The sequence below is a fragment of the Ranitomeya variabilis genome, chromosome 4 (genome assembly GCF_051348905.1).
Source record: "Ranitomeya variabilis isolate aRanVar5 chromosome 4, aRanVar5.hap1, whole genome shotgun sequence".
Classification (NCBI taxonomy): domain Eukaryota; kingdom Metazoa; phylum Chordata; class Amphibia; order Anura; family Dendrobatidae; genus Ranitomeya; species Ranitomeya variabilis.
Window position 1 is genome coordinate 494,758,886 of NC_135235.1, and position 26,314 is coordinate 494,785,199.

At 47.5% G+C, this 26,314-nt stretch overlaps 1 protein-coding gene across 1 annotated transcript in view; it reads right to left on the bottom strand.

The window, feature by feature from the left end:
* Window positions 1–11,754, bottom strand: part of AHCY (adenosylhomocysteinase) — a 29,605-nt gene extending 17,851 nt beyond the window's left edge. Inside the window, exons 1-3 of the mRNA XM_077251964.1 lie at window positions 11,551–11,754; window positions 4,018–4,208; window positions 2,352–2,427 (exon numbers count right to left, since the gene is read on the bottom strand). Of these exons, the coding sequence (XP_077108079.1) occupies window positions 2,352–2,427; window positions 4,018–4,208; window positions 11,551–11,578 (295 nt within the window). The 5' untranslated portion in view covers window positions 11,579–11,754. The remainder of the gene's footprint in view (window positions 1–2,351; window positions 2,428–4,017; window positions 4,209–11,550) is intronic.
* Window positions 11,755–26,314: the final 14,560 nt, after the last annotated feature.

Sequence of the window (26,314 nt, forward strand, 5' to 3'; positions counted from 1 at the left end):
AGTGTTTGTATAGTTGTGAAGGGAGACTTAGGCTACTTTCACACTTCCGTCTTTTGCCCTCCGTCGCAATCCGTCGTTATGGGCAAAAAACGGATCCTGCAAGTTTCAATGTAACGTTTAAAACTTTTTTTTTTTTGCGACGTGTTCGCCATTTCCGACCCCTCCTCCCCGCTCATCGCAATGGGCAGCGGATGCATCGTAAGACTGCATCCGCTACCCACATTGTGCTAAAGTTAGCACAACGTCCGTCGGTTCGTCAGGCCGACTGTTTGCGACGGCCCCGTACCGACGGAAGTATGAAAGTAGCCTTACTGGGCTAGTTATGAGAGATGGGAGGGTCGAACAAGCCACACACTCCCACCTGTGGGAGTGGTTACAGCTTCATAATGTGACCAGGGTGTGGGTCACATGGTCGCTGAGTGTCTGACTGGACATGCATGGTCTATCCTGGAAGGTCCGGGAGAGCCTGTGTTGGGAGTATCATCTCCCTGAAGAGCATGTGGTGGGGCTTTGGATCTGGTGGCCTGGGGTGTTTGACAAACGTCCTGAATAGCACCCAGACACGTCACATGTCTGTGTTTGACGGTCCCCGGTAAGGACGGACATCCTGAAAAGCGCACTGAGTAGCCCGTGTTGGAAGTCCTGGGAGTAGGCTTCCTGAAGAGCACAACCTGTGTTGGATATCCTGGGATTAGGAGGAGTGCTGAAGAGCAAATGCCTGTGTTGAACGGTCCCAGGTGGGGGACGGATGTCCTGAATAGCGCACTGTGGAAAGCTTCTGTGTTGGGAGGTCCTGGAAGTAGGACTGGATCCCTGAAGATCACAGAATGACTGTGGTCCTGGACAGTCTGTGTTGGAAGCTCCTGTGAGTGGAGTATTCCTGGAGCACCTGAGAGACCATGGACCTGTATGGTCTATGTTGGGGAAGCTACAGATCTTCGGTGGCTCTAGACTAACTGATGTGTGCCTGCCAGGCAAGTTGGTGAACCCCATAAGGGCAGTCTCACACGTCCAGATAATTCCAGTACCGGAAACAATCGGTACCGGAATTATCCGTGTCAGTGTGCCCCTGCGTTTCTGGTGAACATCAGTGTGGCACACTTGTGCCTCCCGTGTGCCCACTGGGTACCACACGCACGAGCATCTGGTGCTGAATCCGCGATTCATATGTTCCCTGCAGCAGCGTTTGCTGCAGAGAAAATATGAATAATAGTGTTTAAAATAAAGATCTCTGTCCGCCGCCCTCCCACCCCCTGTGCGCCCCCCCCGCTGTTCTGAAAATACTCACCCGCTCCCTCGTTGGCTGTCGCTGCTTCCTGGTCTGGCCCCATCTTCTCCTGTATGCAGTCACGTGGGGCCGCTCATTTACAGTCATGAATAGGCGGCTCCACCTCCCATAGCTACTCATGTCCAATAGACAACACCAGAAGCGTCTTACCTGGGCCAAGGAGAAAAAGAACCTGAACTGTTGCTCAGTTGCCCAAGGTGTTTTCAGATTAAAATAAATTTTGCATTTCATTTAGAAATCAAGGTCCCAGAGTCTGGAGGAAGAGTGGAGAGGCACATAATCCAAGCCGATTGAGGTCTAGTGTGAAGTTTCCACAATCAGTGATGGTTTGGGGAGCCATGTCATCTGCTGGCGTAGGTCCACTGTGTTTTATCAAGACCAAAGTCTGCGCAACCGTCTACCAGGAAATTTTCGAGCACTTCATGCTTCCCTCTGCCGACAAGATTTTGGAGATGGAAATTTCATTCTCCAGCAGGACTTGGCACCTGTCCACACTGTCAAAAGTACCAATACCTGGCTTTAAAACAGTATCACTGCTTGATTGGCCAGCAAACTCACCTGACCTTAATCTCAGAGAATCTATGGCGTATTGTCAAGAGGAAGACAAGACACCAGACCCAACAATGCAGACAAGCTGAAGGCTTCTTCTATCAAAGCAACCTGGGCTTCCATAACACCTCAGCAGTGCCACAGGCTGATCGCCTCCATGCCACGACGCATTGACGCAGTAATTGATGCAAAAGGAGCCCGACCAAGTATTGAGTATATTCACTGAACATATTCAATAGGCCAACATATCAGATTTTAAATTCATTTTTCAAGCGGGTGTTATAAAGTATTCTAATTTACTGAGATAATGACTTGAGTTTTCATTGACTGTTAGCCATAATTATCAACAATAAAAGAAATAAAACACTTGCAATAGATCACTGTTTGTATTGACTAAATAATATACGAGTTCCACTTTCTGCATTGAAAAACTGAAATAAATTAACTTTCTGATGATATTCTAAATTTTGTGAGAAGCACCTGTAGGACCTACTAAATTTTAAAGACCACTCACCCGGCACACCAGTTTTGGCAATGGCTGCAGCAGCATGATCTTGAGTTGAAAAGATGTTACAGCTGGACCACTGCACCTGAAAATAAAAGACAACATGTAATACATTATTCTGCAGAAATAGTTAACCATCCTAACTTGGCTAACAGACAGAACTGCTTACCCTTCACTTGGCACCAACCAGACAAGAACTCCACATCTGTGCAGTGGTTATATATATATATATATATATATATATATGTTTGATTTGGGTACCAGAATGATACCAGAACACCATTCAATTGAATGGGGTGGGCACAAATAGCATGAGAAATAGCGGCAGTAACATTATTGAAGTCAGTTGCAGCCGCTGGGAGGAATGGTCTCCAATTGCCACCATACCAGGGCAAAAGAAATAGCCGAGGCTAAGCACCAAAACTGGCGCATCAAATAAAAAATGCGCCACTTCTGGAACAGCTGCAGCTGATATGGAAATGACCCAATAACCAAGGGCATTCTCAGACTATTAATATCAGCCTGCAGCGGTCCACTTGTGCTTAGCCGATTAATAAAAACAGGGGGGACCCCAGGCAATGAATACTAATAGTAGGAAAGGGGGGGGGGGAGACAAAAAAAAAAAGCAAACAAAAAAACTAATATTAAAGCGGCTGGAAAGGGCCATGGATATTGGCCCCTTCCCAGCCTAATAACACCGGCTAACTAGATAACCAACCCACACCATTTTTTTTTAAATAAATAATCTGTCGGAATGCATAATATGGAGGTGCCACGATGATCCCAGTCTTTTTCATCCAGTCCATGGTGCCCTGTTCAGAGCTTAGTTCCACAGACTGGAGCAGCCACTGCTGGGTCTCAGGCTGCTGAGAACAGATTACATCAGTAAGGTTGTGTCAGTTCACAGCTGGAGTGCCGGACTAAGGAATTGGCAGCTGTGAACTGAGGTAACCTTACTGTCCTCACCTCAATTCACAGCAGCCGGGTCTCACAGTGCCCAGCGGAAGACCAAGCAGTTGCTGTGCCACTCTATGTAGATGCATTCTTGGAACAGGGCTCCATAAACTGGATGAAGACTGGGATCGTCGTGGGACCTCCATATTATGGATTATGGTGAACCCTGCGGTTTATTTATTTTATTTTTTTTTCAATTAACAGGGGAAATTATTGGGGACTGTTTTTTTCCTTTTCAAATAAAGATTTATTTTTCTTCAGGGTGTTCTCTTTTTACTTACTGGGTTAATAATGGGGGGGGGGGGTGTCTGATAGATGGCTCTGCATTACTAACCTATGGGGCTTTATGTCAGTGGACATAAAGTTTATTACTCCGCTTACTAACAAACCAGGGCAAGCAGGAAGAGCCAAGCAAAGCGCCAGAATTTGTGCATCTAATGGATGCGCCTTTCTGGGGCGGCTGCTGTAGAGGGCCAAGAATCCAAGGACCTCCCAGCCTAAGAATACCAGCCCCAAGCTGTCTGCTTTACCTTGGCTGGTTGTCCACAATGGGAGGGGGGGGGTAGATCACACAAATATATATAATTTTATTTTTTTTAAACAAGCTTTGTTTGGCCTGCCGAACCCGAACAATAACATGGATTCTTGTGAGAGAATTCCATGAACAGGCACTAACTTTACTGTTCGGGTTCACACCATCGCTAGTTATTACATCACCCACCTCTGCACCCAGCACTGTCAGGGTCTCTATAAGGACAGCCGTCTGGAGTGTCATGTGCAGGCATCCAGCGATCCTGGCTCCCTTCAAAGGCTTGGTCTCTGAATACATTTCCCTCATCTTCATCAGGCCGGGCATCTCATTTTCAGCTATTTCAATCGCTTTACGACCCCATTCAGCCAAGGTGATGTCAGCTACAGAAGCAGAGGACAAATCAACTTCAAAGTCAACAAACTGAACTAAAAGCATCATAGATCCCTGAGATGATGATAATGATGATAATAATAATAATAATAATAGTCAAGACAGGACGTGCAGCTATATACAGGAGCTAAATGTGTCCATATTACGCTGAAAGAATCCAATGCGTACGCCAGCCTGGCTAGATGACAACACCTTAAGCCAGGTTTTGGAAGCCATGCTCCTACAGCAATGCCTGGATTGACATTACAACTCTATATTCTGCCTATAAGGTTGTACGTTCATGTCAAGAAACCCACCATTAATCCGGGCATTGCAGTTCATATATGGACTAGGAAATACAGGCAACACAAAACAGCAGCCATACTACATGTTCACAGACTTTCCAGCAAAACAAACATCAGTGTTTCCTATTAAACAATCTGTGAGTATATTTATGAAGGACTTGCACGGATGATTATACCCAAGAACGCAGGCAGTGCCTGCACCCATCAGCTCACATTAGCTATATGAAGTCAGATCAAGAACAGGGGAGGCGTCTGTTCTCTTCAGCTGGTCTTTTGTGCTCTCCACATGAGCCAGAGTCAAGATTAATCCAACAGCCTGGGGCACAGAAAGCTGCCAATTCAGTTTTTAAGGTTGATAATCCAGATGGGGAGAAGCATCTCAGGCACACTGAAGATCGCAGCAAGCAGTGTCCGTTAGTTGCTCCAATTCCTATATAGTAGCTGGTTGAGAGGGGGCGCCATTTCAGAGAAAAAAAATAAAATAAATAAAGTCAGAAGGCAGATGCCCAGTGTCCTCTCCACTTCCTTCTCAAAGCTGAAAGGAGACCCAGTGCCTCAATTGAATGACAAAAACTGTTTAGTTAATGTATTTATAGGAAAATCCCCTTAACTACAATTGTATTCAGAGTTTATAGCCTGGAGCTATAGCATCAGTGACACATTGCCTAGAGCAGCAAGCGTCCATACCAATGTTTAACTTTGGTCTAGAATTTTTAATAATTAAATGGGGGAAAAAAAATAGATGGCACATGCCAGTTTAAAGGGAACCTGTCACCCCGTTTTTTCGGTATGAGATAAAAATACTGTTAAATAGGGCCTGAGCTGTGCATTACAATAGTGTAGTTTGTGGACCCCGATTCCCCACCTATGCTGCCGAAATACGTTACCAAAGTAGTCGTTTTCGCCTGTCAATCAGGCTGGTCTGGTCAAAAGGGCGTGGTGTCTTCCCCCAGATTTTGCGTAGTTTTCCGTTGGTGGCGTAGTGGTGTGCGCATGCCCAAGATCCAGAATCCTCTGCCAGGGGATTTAAAAGAGCGCGCTGTTCGTTATTTCATTGGTGATCGGTGGGCGCGGCCATCTTCCTTTGGCCGCGCGTGCGCAGAAGCGGCGCTCTGCTGGCCGCGGCTTCAGGAAAATGTCCGCCGCAATATCCATCTGCGCACGCGCGGCATCCCGCGGCCATTTTCCTGAAGCCGCGGCCAGCAGATCGTCGCGGCCAGCAGATCGTCGCGGCCAGCAGATCGCCGCTTCTGCGCACGCGCGGTTAAAGGAAGATGGCCGCGCCCACCGATCACCAATGAAATAACGAACAGCGCGCTCTTTTAAATCCCCTGGCAGAGGATTCTGGACCTTGGGCATGCGCACACCACTACGCCACCAACGGAAAACTACGCAAAATCTTGGGGAAGACAACACGCCCTTTTGACCAGACCAGCCTGATTGACAGGCGAAAACGACTACTTTGGTAACGTATTTCGGCAGCATAGGTGGGGAATCGGGGTCCACAAACTACACTGTTGTAATGCTCAGCTCAGGCCCTATTTAACAGTATTTTTATCTCATACCGAAAAAAACGGGGTGACAGGTTCCCTTTAAAGAAGCATTTCATGAGATGGTCATTGTGCAAAGTATCTGATAACAATACTAGGAAGACCAGGTTCTAGAGGATTCTCGGGACAGAGGAAAGCTGTCAAGTGTCGAGACCACCCAGTGTAGATGGCCACAGTCCGATCTCCGCTCACCATGGTAGTCAATGGAGATTCATGTGCACAGGCAACAGCCACATCACGTTTTCACATGTGAACTGCGACATGCAGGTGGATCTCTTATGCAGATCAACTAATTAGTAACTAAAAGATCACCTCTTCAGAGAAGATCACATGCATTATAATTTTTTTTTTTGCCTGATCCAGTATGCTGGAAGACACCAATGGCGGCCAAGAAACCTCAATAATTTACTAGGTTCTATTTAAGCAGGAAGAGAGGAGCTGCACACATCACTAACCTTCCACCAACCAAGGCAGAGCCTGCAACAAGAGGCCGTCGGCCACAACAGCCACTACTTCTGTACACAAGCACTAGTTTGGCCAAACGCTCCGGTGTTCTCTATGAGAAACCCAGCAACTGAAGTCTTCTCTCAAGGAGAACAAAGCAAACAGTAGTCCAAAAACCAGACATTCCAATAAATATCTCTCCAGCCAGTCAGTCAGTCTCTGGCTTTTAGTCACCACCCAGTATACAATAAGCCAACCCAGACACGCCGACTGCCAGCCAGCCATCCCTGCCGCCCCAGTCACGCCGACTGCCAGCCAGCCATCCCTGCCGCCCCAGTCACGCCGACTGCCAGCCAGCCATCCCTGCCGCCCCAGTCACGCCGACTGCCAGCCAGCCATCCCTGCCGCCCCAGTCACGCCGACTGCCAGCCAGCCATCCCTGCCGCCCCAGTCACGCCGACTGCCAGCCAGCCCTGCCGCCCAAGTCACGCCGACTGCCAACCAGCCATCCCTGCCGCCCCAGTCACACCGACTGCCAGCCAGCCATCCCTGCCGCCCCAGTCACGCCGACTGCCAACCAGCCATCCCTGCCGCCCCAGTCACGCCGACTGCCAACCAGCCATCCCTGCCGCCCCAGTCACGCCGACTGCCAGCCAGCCATTCCTGCCGCCCCAGTCACGCCGACTGCCAGCCAGCCATCCCTGCCGCCCCAGTCACGCCGACTGCCAGCCAGCCATCCCTGCCGCCCCAGTCACGCCGACTGCCAGCCAGCCATTCCTGCCGCCCCAGTTACGCCGACTGCCAGCCAGCCATCCCTGCCGCCCCAGTCACGCCGACTGCCAGCCAGCCATCCCTGCCGCCCCAGTCACGCCGACTGCCAACCAGCCATCCCTGCAGCCCCAGTCACGCCGACTGCCAGCCAGCCATCCCTGCCGCCCCAGTCACGCCGACTGCCAACCAGCCATCCCTGCCGCCCCAATGATAGAAGCGCGTGCACTACTAATAATGGTGCAAAGGTAGGTTCCCACACCATATAGTGAATAAAGTAATAGACCTTGCACTCAACTTTTATGCTCAAGTGGGAGATTTTTTAATGTAGTACTTAAAACGTTTCAGTCCAAAACAAACAGGACCTTCATCAGTTACTACAAAGTGAGAAATATATACATAAATAATATACAGTGGAAGAAACAAAAGTATATACAACACGAGGCTACTGAATAGCGTTTTTAGAGCTCATCAAAAATCTGGTCAATACAAGATAATATAGTTCATTCATAGACATCTAGTCGTGCAGAGAGAGGTGAATGAATTCAAGCCTATAATATTAGGTGTCGATCTGACCAAAGAAAAAGATGGTGGAAGAAAGTATAAAACGTACCGTACTTTTAGTGAATTTTGCGTAAACAAAAGGGACAATTGTGTCCCCGGGCATATAGAGGGCAGCGCCTATGACAGAAACAAAGGGTGACAAGTGACCCTAGCTGTCGGTGTATCATGTGCCAGGTAGAATATAAACAGAGGCATACCTGTAAGGGATTTATATATTGAACCAGGTAAACTAAGGAGAGAAAATAATCAGGTTAAATAAACCTGAGGTGACACTGCAGGGAATGCAGACGAATGCTGGAAAGTGAGTTACCTGGTGTTAGTAGACGGAGTGTATGCCGGAGTCAGACGCGGTATCCCCCGCTCGTCTGATGTGCGCATATTTCTAAAGCAGAGTTGTGTCCCAATGGAGCCACAAACCAATGAGGGAGCGTTCACTAAGGGCGGAAGTGACGCCGACGGTGGTAACCGGGCGCGTAGCTAGGGAAATAGTGTGTGTAGCGCTGCAGATATGTTTCACCCCCGGATATGGTGTCATAATATAGGAGCAGTCCGTGTGTAACACGGTACGGCGATAAAAGTTCCGCCTAAGATGTGGTAAGGTACACGTTCAATAGAGGGAGGGAGGACCCAGGGAGGGGCGGTACAATGCTATGGATGGGCAGTGGAAAGGAAAAAAGAAAAAAAAATTGAGAAGAGAGAGGGCCGTGATGCTAAGTTCGACCTCATAGTGAATCCGGGCATATATGACATAGCTGGGTGAAGTGAGCTATGTCCGTGGCACAATATCCTGGCGAGGAGGTGACAGCAGGAGTGGTGCACAGCAGATAAACTTCAATAAAGGCGACTCTAACAGAGGAACGGAGTGTATCATACGTTCATATACTGTACAAGATAAAGATGCATAAATTATACACAAGTCTACCATACGCTGTAAGCATCTTCTGTTACCCATCCCCTCACATTTCATCTCTAAAGGCCATAGTATTTCCCAGCTCAAATTCCAGGTCATTGAGCACATAACCCCATTCAGACGTGGAGGGAACAGAATAAACCGTCTAAAACGTAGGGAGGCCTTTTGGATCCATACCCTGGACACCTTGCATCCGAAGGGCCTCAATAGGGACTATGATTTGGCAGCCTTTCTATAAAAACTTGGTATTATTATGTATTTATTTTGCTTTATGTGTGGTCCAAGGCTCTCTACTTTCACAGGTTCACAGCATTGTCTTCAATCCTTTTTACTGTATCCAGGTATCTAGTCAATATGGGTTTTCTTCATTTTATCCCAGAGAATACATTCATGCAATTTTTATTATATGAGAACTACGGTTCCTGTTTACCTGTAATAGCATAGTCTCATCGACATGGTGACATTTATGTCTTACTAGACACGTCTCTATTATGTACATTATAACCCCATTTACAACGATTGTATAGGGTCTATAAGTATCATAAAGTCTATAATTTATGCATCTTTATCTTGTACAGTATATGAACGCATGATAAACTCCATGTTCTAACACTCCGTTCCTCTGTTATAGAGTCGCCTTTATTGAAGTTTATCTGCTGTGCACCACTCCTGCTGTCACCTCCTCGCCAGGATATTGTGCCACGGACATAGCTCACTTCACCCAGCTATGTCATATATGCCCGGATTCACTATGAGGTTGAACTTAGCATCACGGCCCTCTCTCTTCTCTTCATTTTTTTTTTCTTTTTTCCTTTCCACTGCCCATCCATAGCATTGTACCGCCCCTCCCTGGGTCCTCCCTCCCTCTATTGAACGTGTACCTTACCACATCTTAGGCGGAACTTTTATCGCCGTACCGTGTTACACACGGACTGCTCCTATATTATGACACCATATCCGGGGGTGAAACATATCTGCGGCGCTACACACACACTATTTCCCTAGCTACGCGCCCGGTTACCACCGTCGGCGTCACTTCCGCCCTTAGTGAACGCTCCCTCATTGGTTTGTGGCTCCATTGGGACACGACTCTGCTTTAGAAATATGCGCACATCAGACGAGCGGGGGATACCGCGTCTGACTCCGGCATACACTCCATCTATTAACACCAGGTAACTCACTTTCCAGCATTCGTCTGCATTCCCTGCAGTGTCACCTCAGGTTTATTTAACCTGATTATTTTCTCTCCTTAGTTTACCTGGTTCAATATATAAATCCCTTACAGGTATGCCTCTGTTTATATTCTACCTGGCACATGATACACCGACAGCTAGGGTCACTTGTCACCCTTTGTTTCTGTCATAGGCGCTGCCCTCTATATGCCCGGGGACACAATTGTCCCTTTTGTTTACGCAAAATTCACTAAAAGTACGGTACGTTTTATACTTTCTTTGGTCAGATCGACACCTAATATTATAGGCTTGAATTCATTCACCTCTCTCTGCACGACTAGATGTCTATGAATGAACTATATTATCTTGTATTGACCAGATTTTTGATGAGCTCTAAAAACGCTATTCAGTAGCCTCGTGTTGTATATACTTTTGTTTCTTCCACTGTATATTATTTATGTATATATTTCTCACTTTGTAGTAACTGATGAAGGTCCTGTTTGTTTTGGACTGAAACGTTTTAAGTACTACATTAAAAAATCTCCCACTTGAGCATAAAAGTTGAGTGCAAGGTCTATTACTTTATCCCTGCTGACCCAGTCAGTAGTGTATTGGTGTGCCAGGGTGGGCTTCCTGCCACCCCTCACCACATACTTTGCTGTAATCTGGATAACTGGCCTACAAAGTTCAGGGATCATCTACACGGTGGGCTTACATGTAGTGATTCTGCGTTGGAAAATTACCGAACTAAGTATTTGCTTTCCGAAAGATCAGTAATCATTCTGTGCACATCTGCCATGCTTCCGACAGCTCAAGGTCTGTTTTTTGTTTTTTAAACACAGGAAGTGAGCTGCCAAGACGTTTTTTTTTTTTTTAATAAGCAAACCAATATATCATTACACCCAAGTTCCGAGTTTTGCGTTTCCCCAAGAACCCTCGCTCACCATAAGCACCATCAGACGTCTAGTCTGGCCCATCTCCTACATGCAGACTAGACGTGGAGCGTACACACGCCTCGGCCATACACTAAGCATTGTGTAACACATGGAGGGCTCCGCACTGAGCCAACTGACAGCTCCTATTACACCATGTGCCACCTCAGACGCCGCCGGCTGTGTGAGGCATGCTGGGAATTGAAGTCTTGCAGCCTTAACGCCGAGCCTGCAGCCTCCATAGAGAACTACAGCTCCCAGCCTGCTCGTGTATGCTGGGTAAAAATGCAGCGTGCTGTCCACATGTAGCGGCGCAGAGCCATGCTTCCAGGGGCTGCAGACCACCTTATTGCCGGCGGCACTGGGCTCAGAGGCCATTGCCCTTCTCCCATACCTGTGACCAAGTCACCCAGTCGGCAGCCACCTGCTCACTGGCCATAAAGCTGCAGAGCTGTGCCAGATGGGCGGCAGCCAATAGCTCACAGACACTATGGATATTAGTACTATGGGGCCGAGCGCAAAGCGCTGATAGAAACCTTTATTTATAGTGTCGGTGCACTACAAATCCCAGCAAGCCATGCACTCCCATCACTGGGGCATGCTGGGAGGTGTAGGACCTTACAGCATGAGCCAGCACATAGGTTCTATCCCCAGCCACACACAGAAGCGGCGCACGTGTATCCGCACAACCAGTACAGCGCTGCTTACCAACTTTGTAGGGCAGCTTATCAGACATGATGAAGAGCAGGGACACCGAACTCCAAGCCTGTGCGCCGGCAGCAGAAAGGAAGGCGTGCTGGTGAGGTCTCTTTAAGAATAACCCGCTCTAAGCCATATAAGGTAAAAAGTGGGCGCGGCCTGTGTCATCTGACCAAGGGCTCCGTCTTCTGACAGCTTTGAAAGACAAGTGACGCAACCAATGGCAGGTGACAGGGTTTGTACGTGCGGCCCCGCCCCTTCCAGCTGACATAACTGACCGGTGGACCTTGAGGCGGAGTGACGTCACGTATCAGTGACCAGACCAAAGGTCCGGGACAGATAGTGTTTGTGCTCCCATTAATGATTGTTCATCTGCTGCCATTGGAGCCAGTGTTCTGCGCTCTTAGCATCAGGGCTGGTGACTGCGGCTCCTAATGGCCCAGAGTGCCGTGTGGTGACCCTTCAGGCGCTGCCCATAGAGGTGTATGGGGCCACACTACCCACAGGCCTCTGACGTCATAAGTCTAGCGGAATCGCCCCCAAAATCAGTGCCTTGCAGATGGCTGCCTTCCCAGACGGGTGGATAAATAAAAATGTGTCCTTGTTTGAAATGTTCATATTATGCAGATAGCAAACAACAAAAAGATGAATTTTATGTGGTGGTCCTGACCTGCAGCACGATAAGGCTACTTTCGCAAGGCGTCGTTTATGAGAAAAACCGCATCCTGCAAAGTTTGTTTTTTAGCCATAGACTTTCATTAGTGACGCACGCGTGCGACGGTTGCGTCGTGTTTTGGCGGACCGTAGGCACAAAAAAGTTACATGTAGCTTTTTTTGTGCGTCATGTCCGCCATTTTCGACCGCGCATGCGCGGCGGGAACTCCGCCCCCTCCTCCCCGGACATTACAATGGGGCAGCGGAAGCGTCGCAAGACTGCTTCCGCTGCCCACGTTGGGCATTACTTTCACAACGCGCGTCGGTCCGACGCATAGCAACGGCCCTGTGCCGACGCTAGTGTGAAAGAAGCCTAAGGCCGGGGGTCGCACAAGTGCGTATTCTCTTATCCGCGAGAATCAGGCCCGTCATGCTGACAACACTGATCAGTGTGATCTGATTTTCTCAGAAAAAAATGTCTCCATGCTGTCCGTTCTGTCAGTCCGTGAGAATCAGGCTGCACTCAAATGTCACCCGAGTGCAGCCGATGGTTTCCACGTATTCATGATTCTGCAGTGTGATCCAAATATCGGAGGTAAATCGGACATGCAGCCACATTTTCTTCGGACTGACTCTGAGGGAAAAATCTGACGTGCACAGTCTAATGGAATAACATTCGTCCGAGTGCTTTTCGATGTTTTGTTGGATCACACTCAGACAGAAAATACCGTGCTCCTGCCCAAAAGGCAGTTTAGCATTTACGCCACACCGAAACCCCCCAAAGACGGGATTGCTGTGTGTTCCACCTCCTGAACAGGAGGTCTGAGTCCTCCAACACAACATGACTGCGGGTGCAGGTGATGAAAGATACGACACGAGTAGTGATGAGCGAATATACTCGTTGCTCAGGTGACCTCCAAGTATTATTGCTCGGAGATATCGTTTTCATCGCCTCAGCTGCATGATTTACGGCTTCCAGATACGCTGAATACATGTGAGGAATGCCTGTTTGTTAGGGAATTCCCACATGTATTCAGCTTATCTGGAAGCCGTAAATCATGCAGCTGAGGCGATGAAAACGATATCTCGAGCAATAACAAATACTCGGAGACCAACCGAGCATGCTCGGGAAAACCCCAGCAACGAGTACACTCGCTCATCACTAGGCACGAGTTATCGACCCCCGATCCCTCGATCACCCCCGATCCCGTTCTGCAGCGTGCAGGGATGGCGGCAGTCACGTAGGCTGTGGGCTACGGTGGCCACAGGATTTGTTGCATTTTCACCTTTTTTTCTTCAGGTTTTGATGTTTTCTACCTGTTTTTCATTTGCGCCTTTTTTAATGAGACCATGGCCAGGAGGACTCTTAGGCCACGTTCACACGTTCAGTATTTGGTCAGAATTTTACCTCAGTAAGTGTAAGCCAAAACCCGGAGAGGAACAATGAGAGGGAAGGTATAATAGAAACACGTCACCCCTTCTACAATACTGAGGTAAAATACTGACCAAATGCTGAACGTGTGACCGTGGCCTTATGGGGGGCTAGTCTTGACGCTCCAAAGTCTATATTTTTCAGCTATCCAGTGGATAGGTGATAATTTGTTTAATGCAATTTTTTTATTCACCGTGACTGTATGCCAGTGAAGGCTCAAGTAAGGAAGTGGGCCCTCATGCTGGCATATAAACTAGTCCCTAGAATACTAATATGGCAGACCATGATGGTTCTCAGTCAGTGATGTCTGGAGCACAAACCGCTGAGATTACAGGTGAAAACTGCACATGGTTACCGGGTATTAGGACTCAAGATACCAGTTATGTCTTTCTTTTTGGCTAAGTATAAGCGATTGGCTCTCAGCCTGGCAGCTAATAGGTCCAACTTCTGCCTGGTTTCCCACAGCTATCTCACTGCGGGCTGCGTCATGTACATGTTATACAACACCTGTGATTATATAGGATAATACTTCAGCGGAGATTTTCTACTTTAATAAGATTTTTGTAAATCCTTAGGATAGACCACCACCTCTTCATCGATGGAAGTCCAACTGTTGGGCCCCCACACACAAGCCAAAACATAGCAACATTTGTGTTTATGATTTTAAAGGGAGTATATCAGCCCAAACTGATAGTGTAAACTGAGCACATAGCCATGGGGCGATATAAGTCCTATAAAATGAAACTCTAATCATTGCCCCATTCTGCAGAAACTGAAGTATGCTAATGAGGATACTCTGGGCACCATGGGCGTTTGGGCTTGTTTCCACATGCGAGAAACACGTCCGTGTCTCGCATGTAGAAACCAAGCTCTGGTGTCTGCACTCCGGAGCAGACTGCGTGCGGCCGCATAGGAACACATGGAGCCGCACAGCTCCGCTCCTGAGTGCCGGCGCCAGAGCTTGGTTTCTACATGCGAGACACGGACGTGATTCTCGCATGTGGAAACAAGCCCTTTTCAAGAGGCTCACAAGCAATGATCCACCTCACTCACTGGACAGCCGACAGCACTAGTTTACCTAGAGCCAGAGCAGTATACAGAGAAAGCCCAGACAAGCTAGTGTTGTCCATGATCAGTGAGGGAGATGGGGGCATGTAAAACCAGTGGCTGGAACAGAACACTTCGACTATTGTCCTCAACAAAAGTGCATTAAGCTCAATAATTAGCATATTTTTAAAACTTAATTTTCTGCAGAACTGAGGCAGCGATTAGAACACTAAGGCAGGTGTCAAACATCAATGTACATTACCTACCATGATGTTTGGACTAATCACAGGTCTACCAACTCGAATTCAACAGCTATATATACATACACTCACCGGCCACTTTATTAGGTACACCTGTCCAACTTCTTGTTAACACTTAATTTCTAATCAGCCAATCACATGGCGGCAACTCAGTGCATTTAGGCATGTAGACATGGTCAAGACAATCTCCTGCAGTTCAAACCGAGCATCAGTATGGGGAAGAAAGGTGATTTGAGTGCCTTTGAACGTGGCATGGTTGTTGGTGCCAGAAGGGCTGGTCTGAGTATTTCAGAAACTGCTGATCTACTGGGATTTTCACGCACAACCATCTCTAGGGTTTACAGAGAATGGTCCGAAAAAGAAAAAAAATCCAGTGAGCGGCAGTTCTGTGGGCGGAAATGCCTTGTTGATGCCAGAGGTCAGAGGAGAATGGGCAGACTGGTTCGAGCTGATAGAAAGGCAACAGTGACTCAAATCGCCACCCGTTACAACCAAGGTAGGCCTAAGAGCATCTCTGAACGCACAGTGCGTCGAACTTTGAGGCAGATGGGCTACAGCAGCAGAAGACCACACCGGGTACCACTCCTTTCAGCTAAGAACAGGAAACTGAGGCTACAATTTGTACAAGCTCATCGAAATTGGACAGTAGAAGATTGGAAAAACGTTGCTTGGTCTGATGAGTCTAGATTTCTGCTGCGACATTCGGATGGTAGGGTCAGAATTTGGCGTAAACAACATGAAAGCATGGATCCATCCTGCCTTGTATGGAGCATCTTTGGGATGTGCAGCCGACAAATCTGCGGCAACTGTGTGATGCCATCATGTCAATATGGACCAAAATCTCTGAGGAATGCTTCCAGCACCTTGTTGAATCTATGCCACGAAGAATTGAGGCAGTTCTGAAGGTAAAAGGGGGTCCAACCCGTTACTAGCATGGTGTACCTAATAAAGTGGCCGGTGAGTGTATATACAGTATGTGTATATATATATATATATATATATATATATATATATATATATATACTAGCTGTTGCACCCGTTCTACGCCCGGGTGGCGAGCATTTATATTGGTATATGGTCTCCATCCTGGTATGTGTTGCTTCCATCCTGCGCCCTAATCTTGTCATGTGCCGCTACCATCTTGCGCCCCCATCCTGTCATGTGCAGCCCCCACCCTGTTTTGTGTGCCTCCATCTTGTGATGTGCTACTGTCTTCCTGAGCACTCATCCTGTCACGTGCTCCCATCCTGTACCCCAATCCTGTCATGTGGTGGTCCCATCCTGTACCCCAATCCTGTCATGTGGTGCTCCCATACTCCACCCCAATCCTGTCATGTGTTGCTACCATCATGCGCCCCCATCCTGTCATGTGCTACTCTCTTCCTGAGCCCTCATCCTGTCATGTGCTCCCATCCTGCGCCCCCATGCTATCATGTGGTGCTCCCATCCTGCACCCCCATGCTGCCATGTGCTGCTCCCATCCTGCGCCCTCATCCTGTCATGTAGTGCTTGCATCCTGCACCCACATGCTGTCATGTGCTGCTCCCATCCTGCGCCTCCATTTTGGTTATGAGCTGCTCCCATCCTGCACCCCATCCTTTCATGTGCTGCTCTCATCCTGCGCCCCCATCCTGTCACTTGCTGCTCCCATCCTGCGCCCTTATCCTGCCATGTGCTGCTCCTATCTTGTGCCCCCATCCTGTCATGTGCTGCTCCCCCTTTCTGTCATGTGCTGCTGCCATCCTGCTCCCCCTTTCTGTCATGTGCTGCTCCCATCCTGCACCCCCGTTGTGTCATGTGCTGCTCCCATCCTGAGCCCCGATTCTGTCATGTGCTGCTGCCATCCTGCGCCCCCATTCTGTCATCTGCTGCTCCCATCCTACCCCCCCATTCTGTCATGTGCTGCTCCCATCCTGTGCCCCATGCTGTCATGCGCTGCTCCCATCTTGAGCCCCCATTCTGTCATGTACTGCTCCCATGTTACGCCCCATTTCTGTCATGTGCGGCTACCATCCTGCGGCTCCATTCTGTCATGTGCTGCTCCCATCCTGCGCCACCATTCTGACATGTGCTGCACCCATCCTGCGCCCCCGTTCTGTCATGTGCTGCTTCCATCCTGCACCACAGTTCTGTCATGTGCTGCCCTATTCTGTCATGTGCTGCTCCCATCCTGCGCCACCGTTTGGTAATTTGCTGCTCCGATCCATATGCCCCATACGTTGCTACATAAAGGTTGATGGCCCCCATAAGATGCTCCATAGTATATGACTCATATGTTGCTCCATTATGGTTGATGGCCCCCATAAGATGCTCCATAGTATATGCCTCATAGGCTGCTCCATTATGGTTGATGGCCCCCATAAGATGCTCCATAGTATATGCCTCATATGCTGCTCCATTATGGTTGATGGCCCCCATAAGATGCTCCATAGTATATGCCCTGTATGCTGATCCATAAAGGTTGATGGCCCCCATAAGATGCTCCATAGGATTATATGCTCTGTATGCTGATCCCTAAAGGTTGATGGCCTGTATGCTGATCCCTAAAGGTTGATGGCCTGTATGCTGATGCAATAAAAAAAAAAAAATAACATACTCACCTATGGTCGCTGGGCGCCGAGTGCTGGGGGCCTGAGCAGGCGGGGACACCGGCGCGCTGTGGGGGTCAGGTGCCGGAGTCGCCGCTAGCTCAGGCCCCCGGCACTTGCTATAGTCACCTGGCCCTGATCCTGTGCTGCGCGCCGCTCCGTCTTACGGGTCCTCTGGCTGTGACTGTTCAGTCAGAGGGTGGCGCGCATTAAGCGTGTCATCGCGCCCTCTGAACCGAACGTCACAGGCAGAGGATGTGGAGGACGGAGCGGCGCGCATCGGTGCAATGGGGGACAGGTGAATATAGCATACTCACCCTCCTGGCACGTCCCTGCTTCTCAGTTGGAGATCGCGGTGTGCGTTCAGTGCTTACGCATACCGCGATCTCCTGGGAGCGTCACTCTGTGGGGTCCAGACTGCGCCGGCGCTTGCGCCTGCGCAATCTATAAAGGCTTCGGACAGAGTGACGCTCCCAGCGTTATATTATAGATATATGTGTATATATATATATATATATATATATATATATATATATATATATATATATATATATATATATATATATATATATATATATATATATATATATATATTACAGACCAAAAGTTTGGACACATCTCATTTAAAGATTTTTCTGAATTTTTATGACTATGAAAATTGTACATTCACACTGAAGGCATCAAAACTATGAATTAACACATGTGGAATTATATAATTAACAAAAAAGTGTGAAACAACTTAAATTATGTCTTATATTCTAGGATCTTCAAAGTAGCCACCTTTTGCTTTGATGACTGCTTTGCGCACTCTTGGCATTCTCTTGATGAGCTTCAAGAGGTAGTCACCGGGAATGGTCTTCCAACAATCTTGAAGGAGTTCCCAGAGATGCTTAGCACTTGTTGGCCCTTTTGCCTTCACTCTGCCGTCCAGCTCACCCCAAACCATTTCGATTGGGTTCAGGTCTGGTGACTGTGGAGGCCAGGTCATCTGGCGTAGCACCCCATCACTCTCCTTCTTGGTCATATAGCCCTTACACAGCCTGGAGGTGTGTTTGGGGTCATTGTCCTGTTGAAAAAGAAATGATGGTCCAACTAAACGCAAATCGGATGGAATAGCATGCCGCTGCAAGATGCTGTGGTAGCCATGCTGGTTCAGTATGCCTTCAATTGTGAATAATTTCCCAACAGTGTCACCAGCAAAGCACCCCCACACCATCACTCCTCCTCCTCCATGCTTCACGGTGGGAACCAGGCATGTAGAGTCCACCTGTTAAGTTTTTCTGCGTTGCACAAAGATCTCGAATTTGGATTCATCAGACCAAAGCACAGATTTCCACAGGTCTAATGTCCATTCCTTGTGTTTTTTAGCCCAAACAAGTCTCTTCTGCTTGTTGCCTGTCCTTAGCAGTGGTTTCCTAGCAGCTATTTTACCATTTTACTATTTTTCTCCTCTTAACAGTTGTTGTAGAGATGTGTCTGCTGCTAGAACTCTGTGTGGCGTTGACCTGTCTCTAATCTGAGCTGCTGTTAACCTGAGATTTCTGAGGCTGGTGACTTGGATAAACGTATCCCCAGAAGTAGAGGTGACTCTTGGTCTTCCTTTCCTGGGGCGGTCCTCATGTGAGCCAGTTTCTTTGTAGCGCTTGATGGTTTTTGCAACTGCGCTTGGGGACACTTTCAAAGTTTTCTCAATTTTTCGGACTGACTAACCTTCATTTCTTAAAGTAATGATGGCCACTCGTTTTTCTTTACTTAGCTGCTTTTTTCTTGCCATAATACAAATTCTAACAATCTATTCAGTAGGACTATCAGGTGTGTATCCCACCAGACTTCTGCTCAACACAACTGATGGTCCCAACCCCATTTATAAGGCAAGAAATCCCACTTATTAAACCTGACAGGGCACCCCTGTGAAATGAAAACCATTTCCGGTGACTACCTCTTGAAGCTCATCAAGAGAATGCCAAGAGTGTGCAAAGCAGTCATCAAAGCAAAAGGTGGCAACTTTGAAGAACCTAGAATATAAGACATATTTTTATTTGTTTCACACTTTTTTGTTAAGTATATAATTCCACATCTGTTAATTCATAGTTTTGATGCCTTCAGTGTGAATTTACTATTTTCATAGTCATAATCTTTAAATGAGAAGGTGTGTCCAAACTTTTGGTCTGTACTGTATATACAGTGTATATATATATATATATATATATATATATATATATATATATATATATATATATATATATATATATATATATATATATATATATACAACTGAATCCGTGCTACAGCGATGATGGAACCCAATAGATATACACACTCAATATGTGACAGAATAACTTCTGACTACTCCGCTCAAATTCATGCACAATAAAGTAGTATGATACAAATAAATACTGTGCTCCCCAACACAGCAAAGGGCCACACCAGGCCGACCCCCGCTGATCCAGACCCAGACCTAGAACCAGGGATATAGCCGTACCCAAAGAGACAGTGGTAGCGTGTCAGATGCGGACTCACCGGGATGGAACTATGGCTCCGTATGGAGTGGTGAATGCGGTCCGGTCTGGGTGGTGGGATCCGCCGGGTGGACGTGCAGGCAGGAAAACGAGCAGGCAGAAGAAAACGACCGCAGAGCAGCGTGCAGTGCGGAAGCTACGTAGAGCCAGGGACAGCTCCGGCCGGTAGCGTCCCTGGATACGAGCGGGAGAAGACAAGGGGAGGAGCTCGCTGGCACAGGGCTCAGCGTGTGACGTCACGGAGCTTGTGGATGGTACGGGGTAACACAGAGACCAAAAGACCGATGCGTTTCGAAGGAGTGGCGTCCTTCATCAGGGTTACCGGTCTCTGGAGGCACCCCGATATTTAAACTCCCAGGTTGTCACTCAAAATGTACAGCCTGCCCATTTAGCCAGCTGCTGAGATGGCTGCTTATGATGGTACCAGTCGTCCTAGCGACATAGGTTGCAGCCAGAAAATGAAAAGATAAAGATTATGGCCCATAAACAACAATGTGTTAAATAGAGGGATATACCATCATAAAAATACAAGAAGCGTACATGCTGTATAGAAAATACCTCCCTGTGCTTGACTTGTAGGTCAGATTGGTGGGACAGAACTACCAAAATAGAAAATGTGGGAAGTAAATAAAAACTAACCTTTAATAAATAATAAATTAAAAATCATAAATTAAAAATCACAGTGGAATAAAAAGCAAATAAAAAAAGGGGGGGGACAAATCACGTCCATGTCAATTCTTAACTAAAATGGTAAAGATAAAACCAATTGGAAACCAAGATGATAAAACAGGGTAATAGAAAACTACCCCAGTGCAATATAGCCCCATAAGGGGAATAGAAAAAAAGGGGGGGGGGGAAAAGGTGAAAGAACTAGAAAGCGAATATTTCTAGCCCGTGATTGAGGCCTTTGGGGGCAAGACTGTCCAGGGAAAAAATCCACTGGGATTCGGCCCTGGACATAGCTTTTATTAGGTTACCCCCTCTTAAATTTGGTCTAATCTTTTGAATTCCCCAAAACAAGATGCCCCTAGTAGATTTACTATGCCTTTCACTAAAATGACGAGAAAGTGGGTGGCCCATGAAACCTTTTTGGATATTCATAAAATGTTCCTTGACCCAGACCATAAGAGGCCTCTTAGTGCGGCCAACATAAAGTTTTCTACATGGGCACTCAATTGCGTATATAACTTTTGAGGTGGAGCACGTAATGTTATCCCTGATGTTGTATTCATTCATACCATCAGAGTCAGTAAAAGTAGAGCGGCATGTTTTCTGAAAGGATGTGTGCCGGCACCCATAACAAAATAAGCAAGGTGTGAACCCTGCCTTGCTAATAACAGGGACATCCGCTGTTTGTTTGTAATTGGACGCTTGTTTTGTGGTGGGAGCTATAATGCTACCCAAAGATTTTGCCTTCTTAAATACAAATCTCGGTGCAGGTGGCAGAATTTTTTTTTTCATGTGTTTTTTTGCACTTTTTTTCCAGGGTGCAGTTGGGCCCATTTTTGTCTTGTAAACTGTGGTGTCTGTTCACATGGGGTGCATTTGGATAGCGCTGGACAGGCCCGCCTGATCTAATAGAAGGGTGTCACTACTAGGCCTGCCTGGATGCTGTGCATCTCCATTGTGTGAACAGCGCCGCATACAAGTCTTTTATGTGCAGCAATGTGCCAGGCAGCCACCCCCTCCATTAATTTGGTAGGTTGTGAGTGGCTGCTTCATCGGTTATGCTGCACCTGTGTTTTTTCTACCACATGGGTCCACTGCATCCTGAGAGTGCATTTGTTTGGTGGCCTAGGCAGGTAAGCATCTCTGCCTTGTTTTGCTGTATTTTCTATTTTTGGAGGATCTTTGAATCCTCTTTTTGTGCTTTTGTAGTTTTCTATTACCCTGTTTTATCATCTTGGTTTCCAATTGGTTTTATCTTTACCATTTTAGTCAAGAATTGACATGGACGTGATTTGTCCCCCCCCCCCCCCCCCCTTTTTTTATTTGCTTTTTATTCCACTGTGATTTTTAATTTATGATTTTTAATTTATTATTTATTAAAGGTTAGTTTTTATTTACTTCCCACATTTTCTATTTTGGTAGTTCTGTCCCACTAATCTGACCTACAAGTCAAGCACAGGGAGGTATTTTCTATACAGCATGTACGCTTCTTGTATTTTTATGATGGTATATCCCTCTATTTAACACATTGTTGTTTATGGGCCATAATCTTTATCTTTTCATTTTCTGGCTGCAACCTATGTCGCTAGGACGACTAGTACCATCATAAGCAGCCATCTCAGCAGCTGGCTAAATGGGCAGGCTGTACATTTTGAGTGACAGCCTGGGAGTTTAAATATCGGGGTGCCTCCAGAGACCGGTAACCCTGATGAAGAAGGACGCCACTCCTTCGAAACGCGTCGGTCTTTTGGTCTCTGTGTTACCCCGTACCATCCACAAGCTCCGTGACGTCACACGCTGAGCCCTGTGCCAGCGAGCTCCTCCCCTTGTCTTCTCCCGCTCGTATCCAGGAACGCTACCGGCCGGAGCTGTCCCTGGCTCTACGTAGCTTCCGCACTGCACGCTGCTCTGCGGTCGTTTTCTTCTGCCTGCTCGTTTTCCTGCCTGCACGTCCACCCGGCGGATCCCACCACCCAGACCGGACCGCATTCACCACTCCATACGGAGCCATAGTTCCATCCCGGTGAGTCCGCATCTGACACGCTACCACTGTCTCTTTGGGTACGGCTATATCCCTGGTTCTAGGTCTGGGTCTGGATCAGCGGGAGTCGGCCTGGTGTGGCCCTTTGCTGTGTTGGGGAGCACAGTATTTATTTGTATCATACTACTTTATTGTGCATGAATTTGAGCGGAGTAGTCAGAAGTTATTCTGTCACATATTGAGTGTGTATATCTATTGGGTTCCATCATCGCTGTAGCGCGGATTCAGTTGTCTTTACATTGATTGTTTCTTCCATTGACAGTATTAGCTCCTATCTGTTCTGTTTCCTGCGGCTTAGTGATCCGTCTACTCCTGGTGAGGCAGCGCTGGTGTATTCTTTTATACTATATATATATATATATATATATATATATATATATATATATATATATATATATATATATATATACAGTATATAATTGTCTAAGGGTTTAATTGTCTGTCTGCCCTGGAAATCCCGCGTCTCTGATTGACCAATCGACGGGCACAGTCTCTGATTGGTCGAGGCCACAGTCTGCCGCGAATTCTGGAATCATCATTGTCCTCCACTGCTGTCAAGTGCCGCCATTGTGTAGGGTGTGTGCCTGCGTCTCCCTGTATGGGCGGCATCTCCCTGTGTTTCTATCTTAGAATGGGTCGTAAACGAAAATACGCCAATGAGGATGACAGAAAAGCAGCAGCAGCAAGAAAACGACAACATCGGGAACAGGAGACTCCACAACAAACTGCCGCCAAACAAGCCCAGGATGCGGAATCTCACAGACAACGTCGCCAACAGGAGACACCACAACAAACTGCCGCCAGACAAGCCCAGGATGCGGAATCTCACAGACACCGTCGCCAACCGGAGACACCACAACAAACTGTTGTACGACAGGAACACACACTACACAATATAGGCCACGCACTATGTATAACACAGCCCACTTACTATATAACACAGCCCACCCAGTATATAGCAGCCACGCAGTATATAACACAGGCCACGCAGTATATAACACAGGGTACATAGTATATAGCACAGCCCACACAGTATATAACTGCGCCGCCCTCTGCCTGAACAGTCAGTGCGGAGAGACGGGATGCTGAGGAGCAGCGACGAGAGGTGAGTATGTGATATTTTGTTTTTATTGCCTCAGCAGCAGCATTACATGTGGCACAATGCTGTATGGAGCGTCTATGGGGCCATAAAGAACTGCATGGAGCATTAAATAGGGCATCTATGGGGCCATAACTGCATGGAGCATTATATGGGCCATCTATGGGGCCATAACTGCATGGAGCATTATATGCATGGAGCATTATATAGAGCATCTATGGGGCCATAACTGCATAGAGCAATATATGGGGCATTATATGGGGCATCTATGGGGCCATAAAGAACTGCATGGAGCATTATATGGGGCATCTATGGGGCCATAAAGAACTGCATGGAGCATTATATGGGGCATCTATGGGGCCATAACTGCATGAAGCATTATACTACGTGACTGGGCAAAATACTACGTGACTGGGCAATATACTACGTGGACATGCAATATACTGCGTGGGCTGCGCAATGTACTGCGTGGGCTGTGCAATGTACTACGTGGGCTGCGCAATGTACTGCGTAGCTGCGCAATGTACTGTGTGGGCTGCGCAATGTACTGCGTGGCTGCGCAATGTACTACGTGGGCTGCGCAATGTACTGCGTGGCTGTGCAATATACTGCGTGGGCTGTGTAATATACTACGCATACATATTCTAGAATATCCGATGCATTAGAATCGGGCCACCATCTAGTATATATATATATATATATATATATATATATATATATATATATATATATATATATATATACTGCTCAAAAAAATAAAGGAAACACTTAAACAACAGAATATAAATCCAAGTAAAGGCCCCGTCACACATAGCGAGATCGCTAGCGAGATCGCTGCTGAGTCACAAGTTTTGTGACGCAACAGCGACCTCAGTAGCGATCTCGCTATGTGTGACACGTACCAGCGACCCGGCCCCTGCTGTGAGATCGCTGGTCGTGTCGGAATGGCCTGGGCCGTTTTTTGGTCGTTGAGGTCCCGCTGACATCGCTGAATCGGTGTGTGTGACACCGATCCAGCGATGTCTTCACTGGTAACCAGGGTAAACATCGGGTTACTAAGCGCAGGGCCGCGCTTAGTAACCCAATGTTTACCCTGGTTACCAGCGTAAATGTAAAAAAAAAACAAACAGTACATACTCACCATCTGATGTCCGTCAGGTCCCTTGCCGTCTGCTTCCCACACTGACTGAGCGCCGCAAAGTGAAAGTACAGCACAGCGGTGACGTCACCGCTGCGCTCTGCTCTCACTGTACGGCCGGATCTCAGTCAGAGCAGGAAGCAGACGGCAAGGGACCTGACGGACATCAGATGGTGAGTATGTACTGTTTGTTTTTTTTGGTAACCAGGGTAAACATCGGGTTACTAAGCGCGGCCCTGCACTTAGTAACCCGATGTTTACCCTGGTTACCCGGGTGCTGCAGGGGGACATTGGCATCATTGAAGACAGTTTCAACGATGCCGAAGTCGTTCCCCTGATCGTTGGTCGCTGGAGAGAGTTGTCTGTGTGACAGCTCCCCAGCGACCACACAGCGACTTACCAACGATCACGGCCAGGTCGTATCGCTGGTCGTGATCGTTGGTAAATCGCTATGTGTGACGGGGCCTTAAATCAATTTTCTGTGAAATCAAACTGTCCACTTAGGAAGCAACACTGTTTGACAATCAATTTCACAGGCTGTTGTGCAAATGGAATAGACAACAGATGGAAATTATTGGCAATTATCAAGACACACTCAATAAAGGAGTGGTTCTGCAGGTGGGGATCACAGACCACATCTGAGTACCAATGCTTTCTGGCTGGAGTTTTGGTCACTTTTGAATGTTGGCTGTGCTTTCACACTCTTGGTAGCATGAGACAGACTCTACAACCCACACAAGTGTCTCAGGTAGTGCAATTCATCCAGGATGGCACATCAATGCGAGCTGTGACAAGAAGGCGCCGTGGAGGGTAACAACCCATCAGCAGGACTGCTACCTCAGCCTTTGTGCAAGGAGGAACAGGAGGAGCACTGCCAGAGCCCTGCAAAATGACCTACAGCAGGCCACAAATCTGCATGTGTCTGCACAAACAGTTAGAAACCGACTGAATGAGGATGGTCTGAGTGCCCGACGTCCACAGATGGGGGTTGTGTTCACAGCCCAACACCGTGCTGGATGCTTGGCATTTGCCACAGAACACCAAGATTGGCAAATATGCCACTGGCGTCCTGTTCTCTTCACAGATGAAAGCAGGTTCACACTGAGCACGTGACAGAGCACGTGACAGAGTCTGGAGACACCGTGGAGAGCGATCTACTGCCTGCAACATCCTTCAGCATGACCAGTTTGGCAGTGGGTCAGCAACGGTGTGGGGTGGCATTTCTTTGGAGGGCCGCACAGCCCTCCATTTGCTTGCCAGAGGTAGCCTGACTGCCATTAGGTACCGAGATGAGATCCTCAGACCCCTTATGAGACCATATGCTGG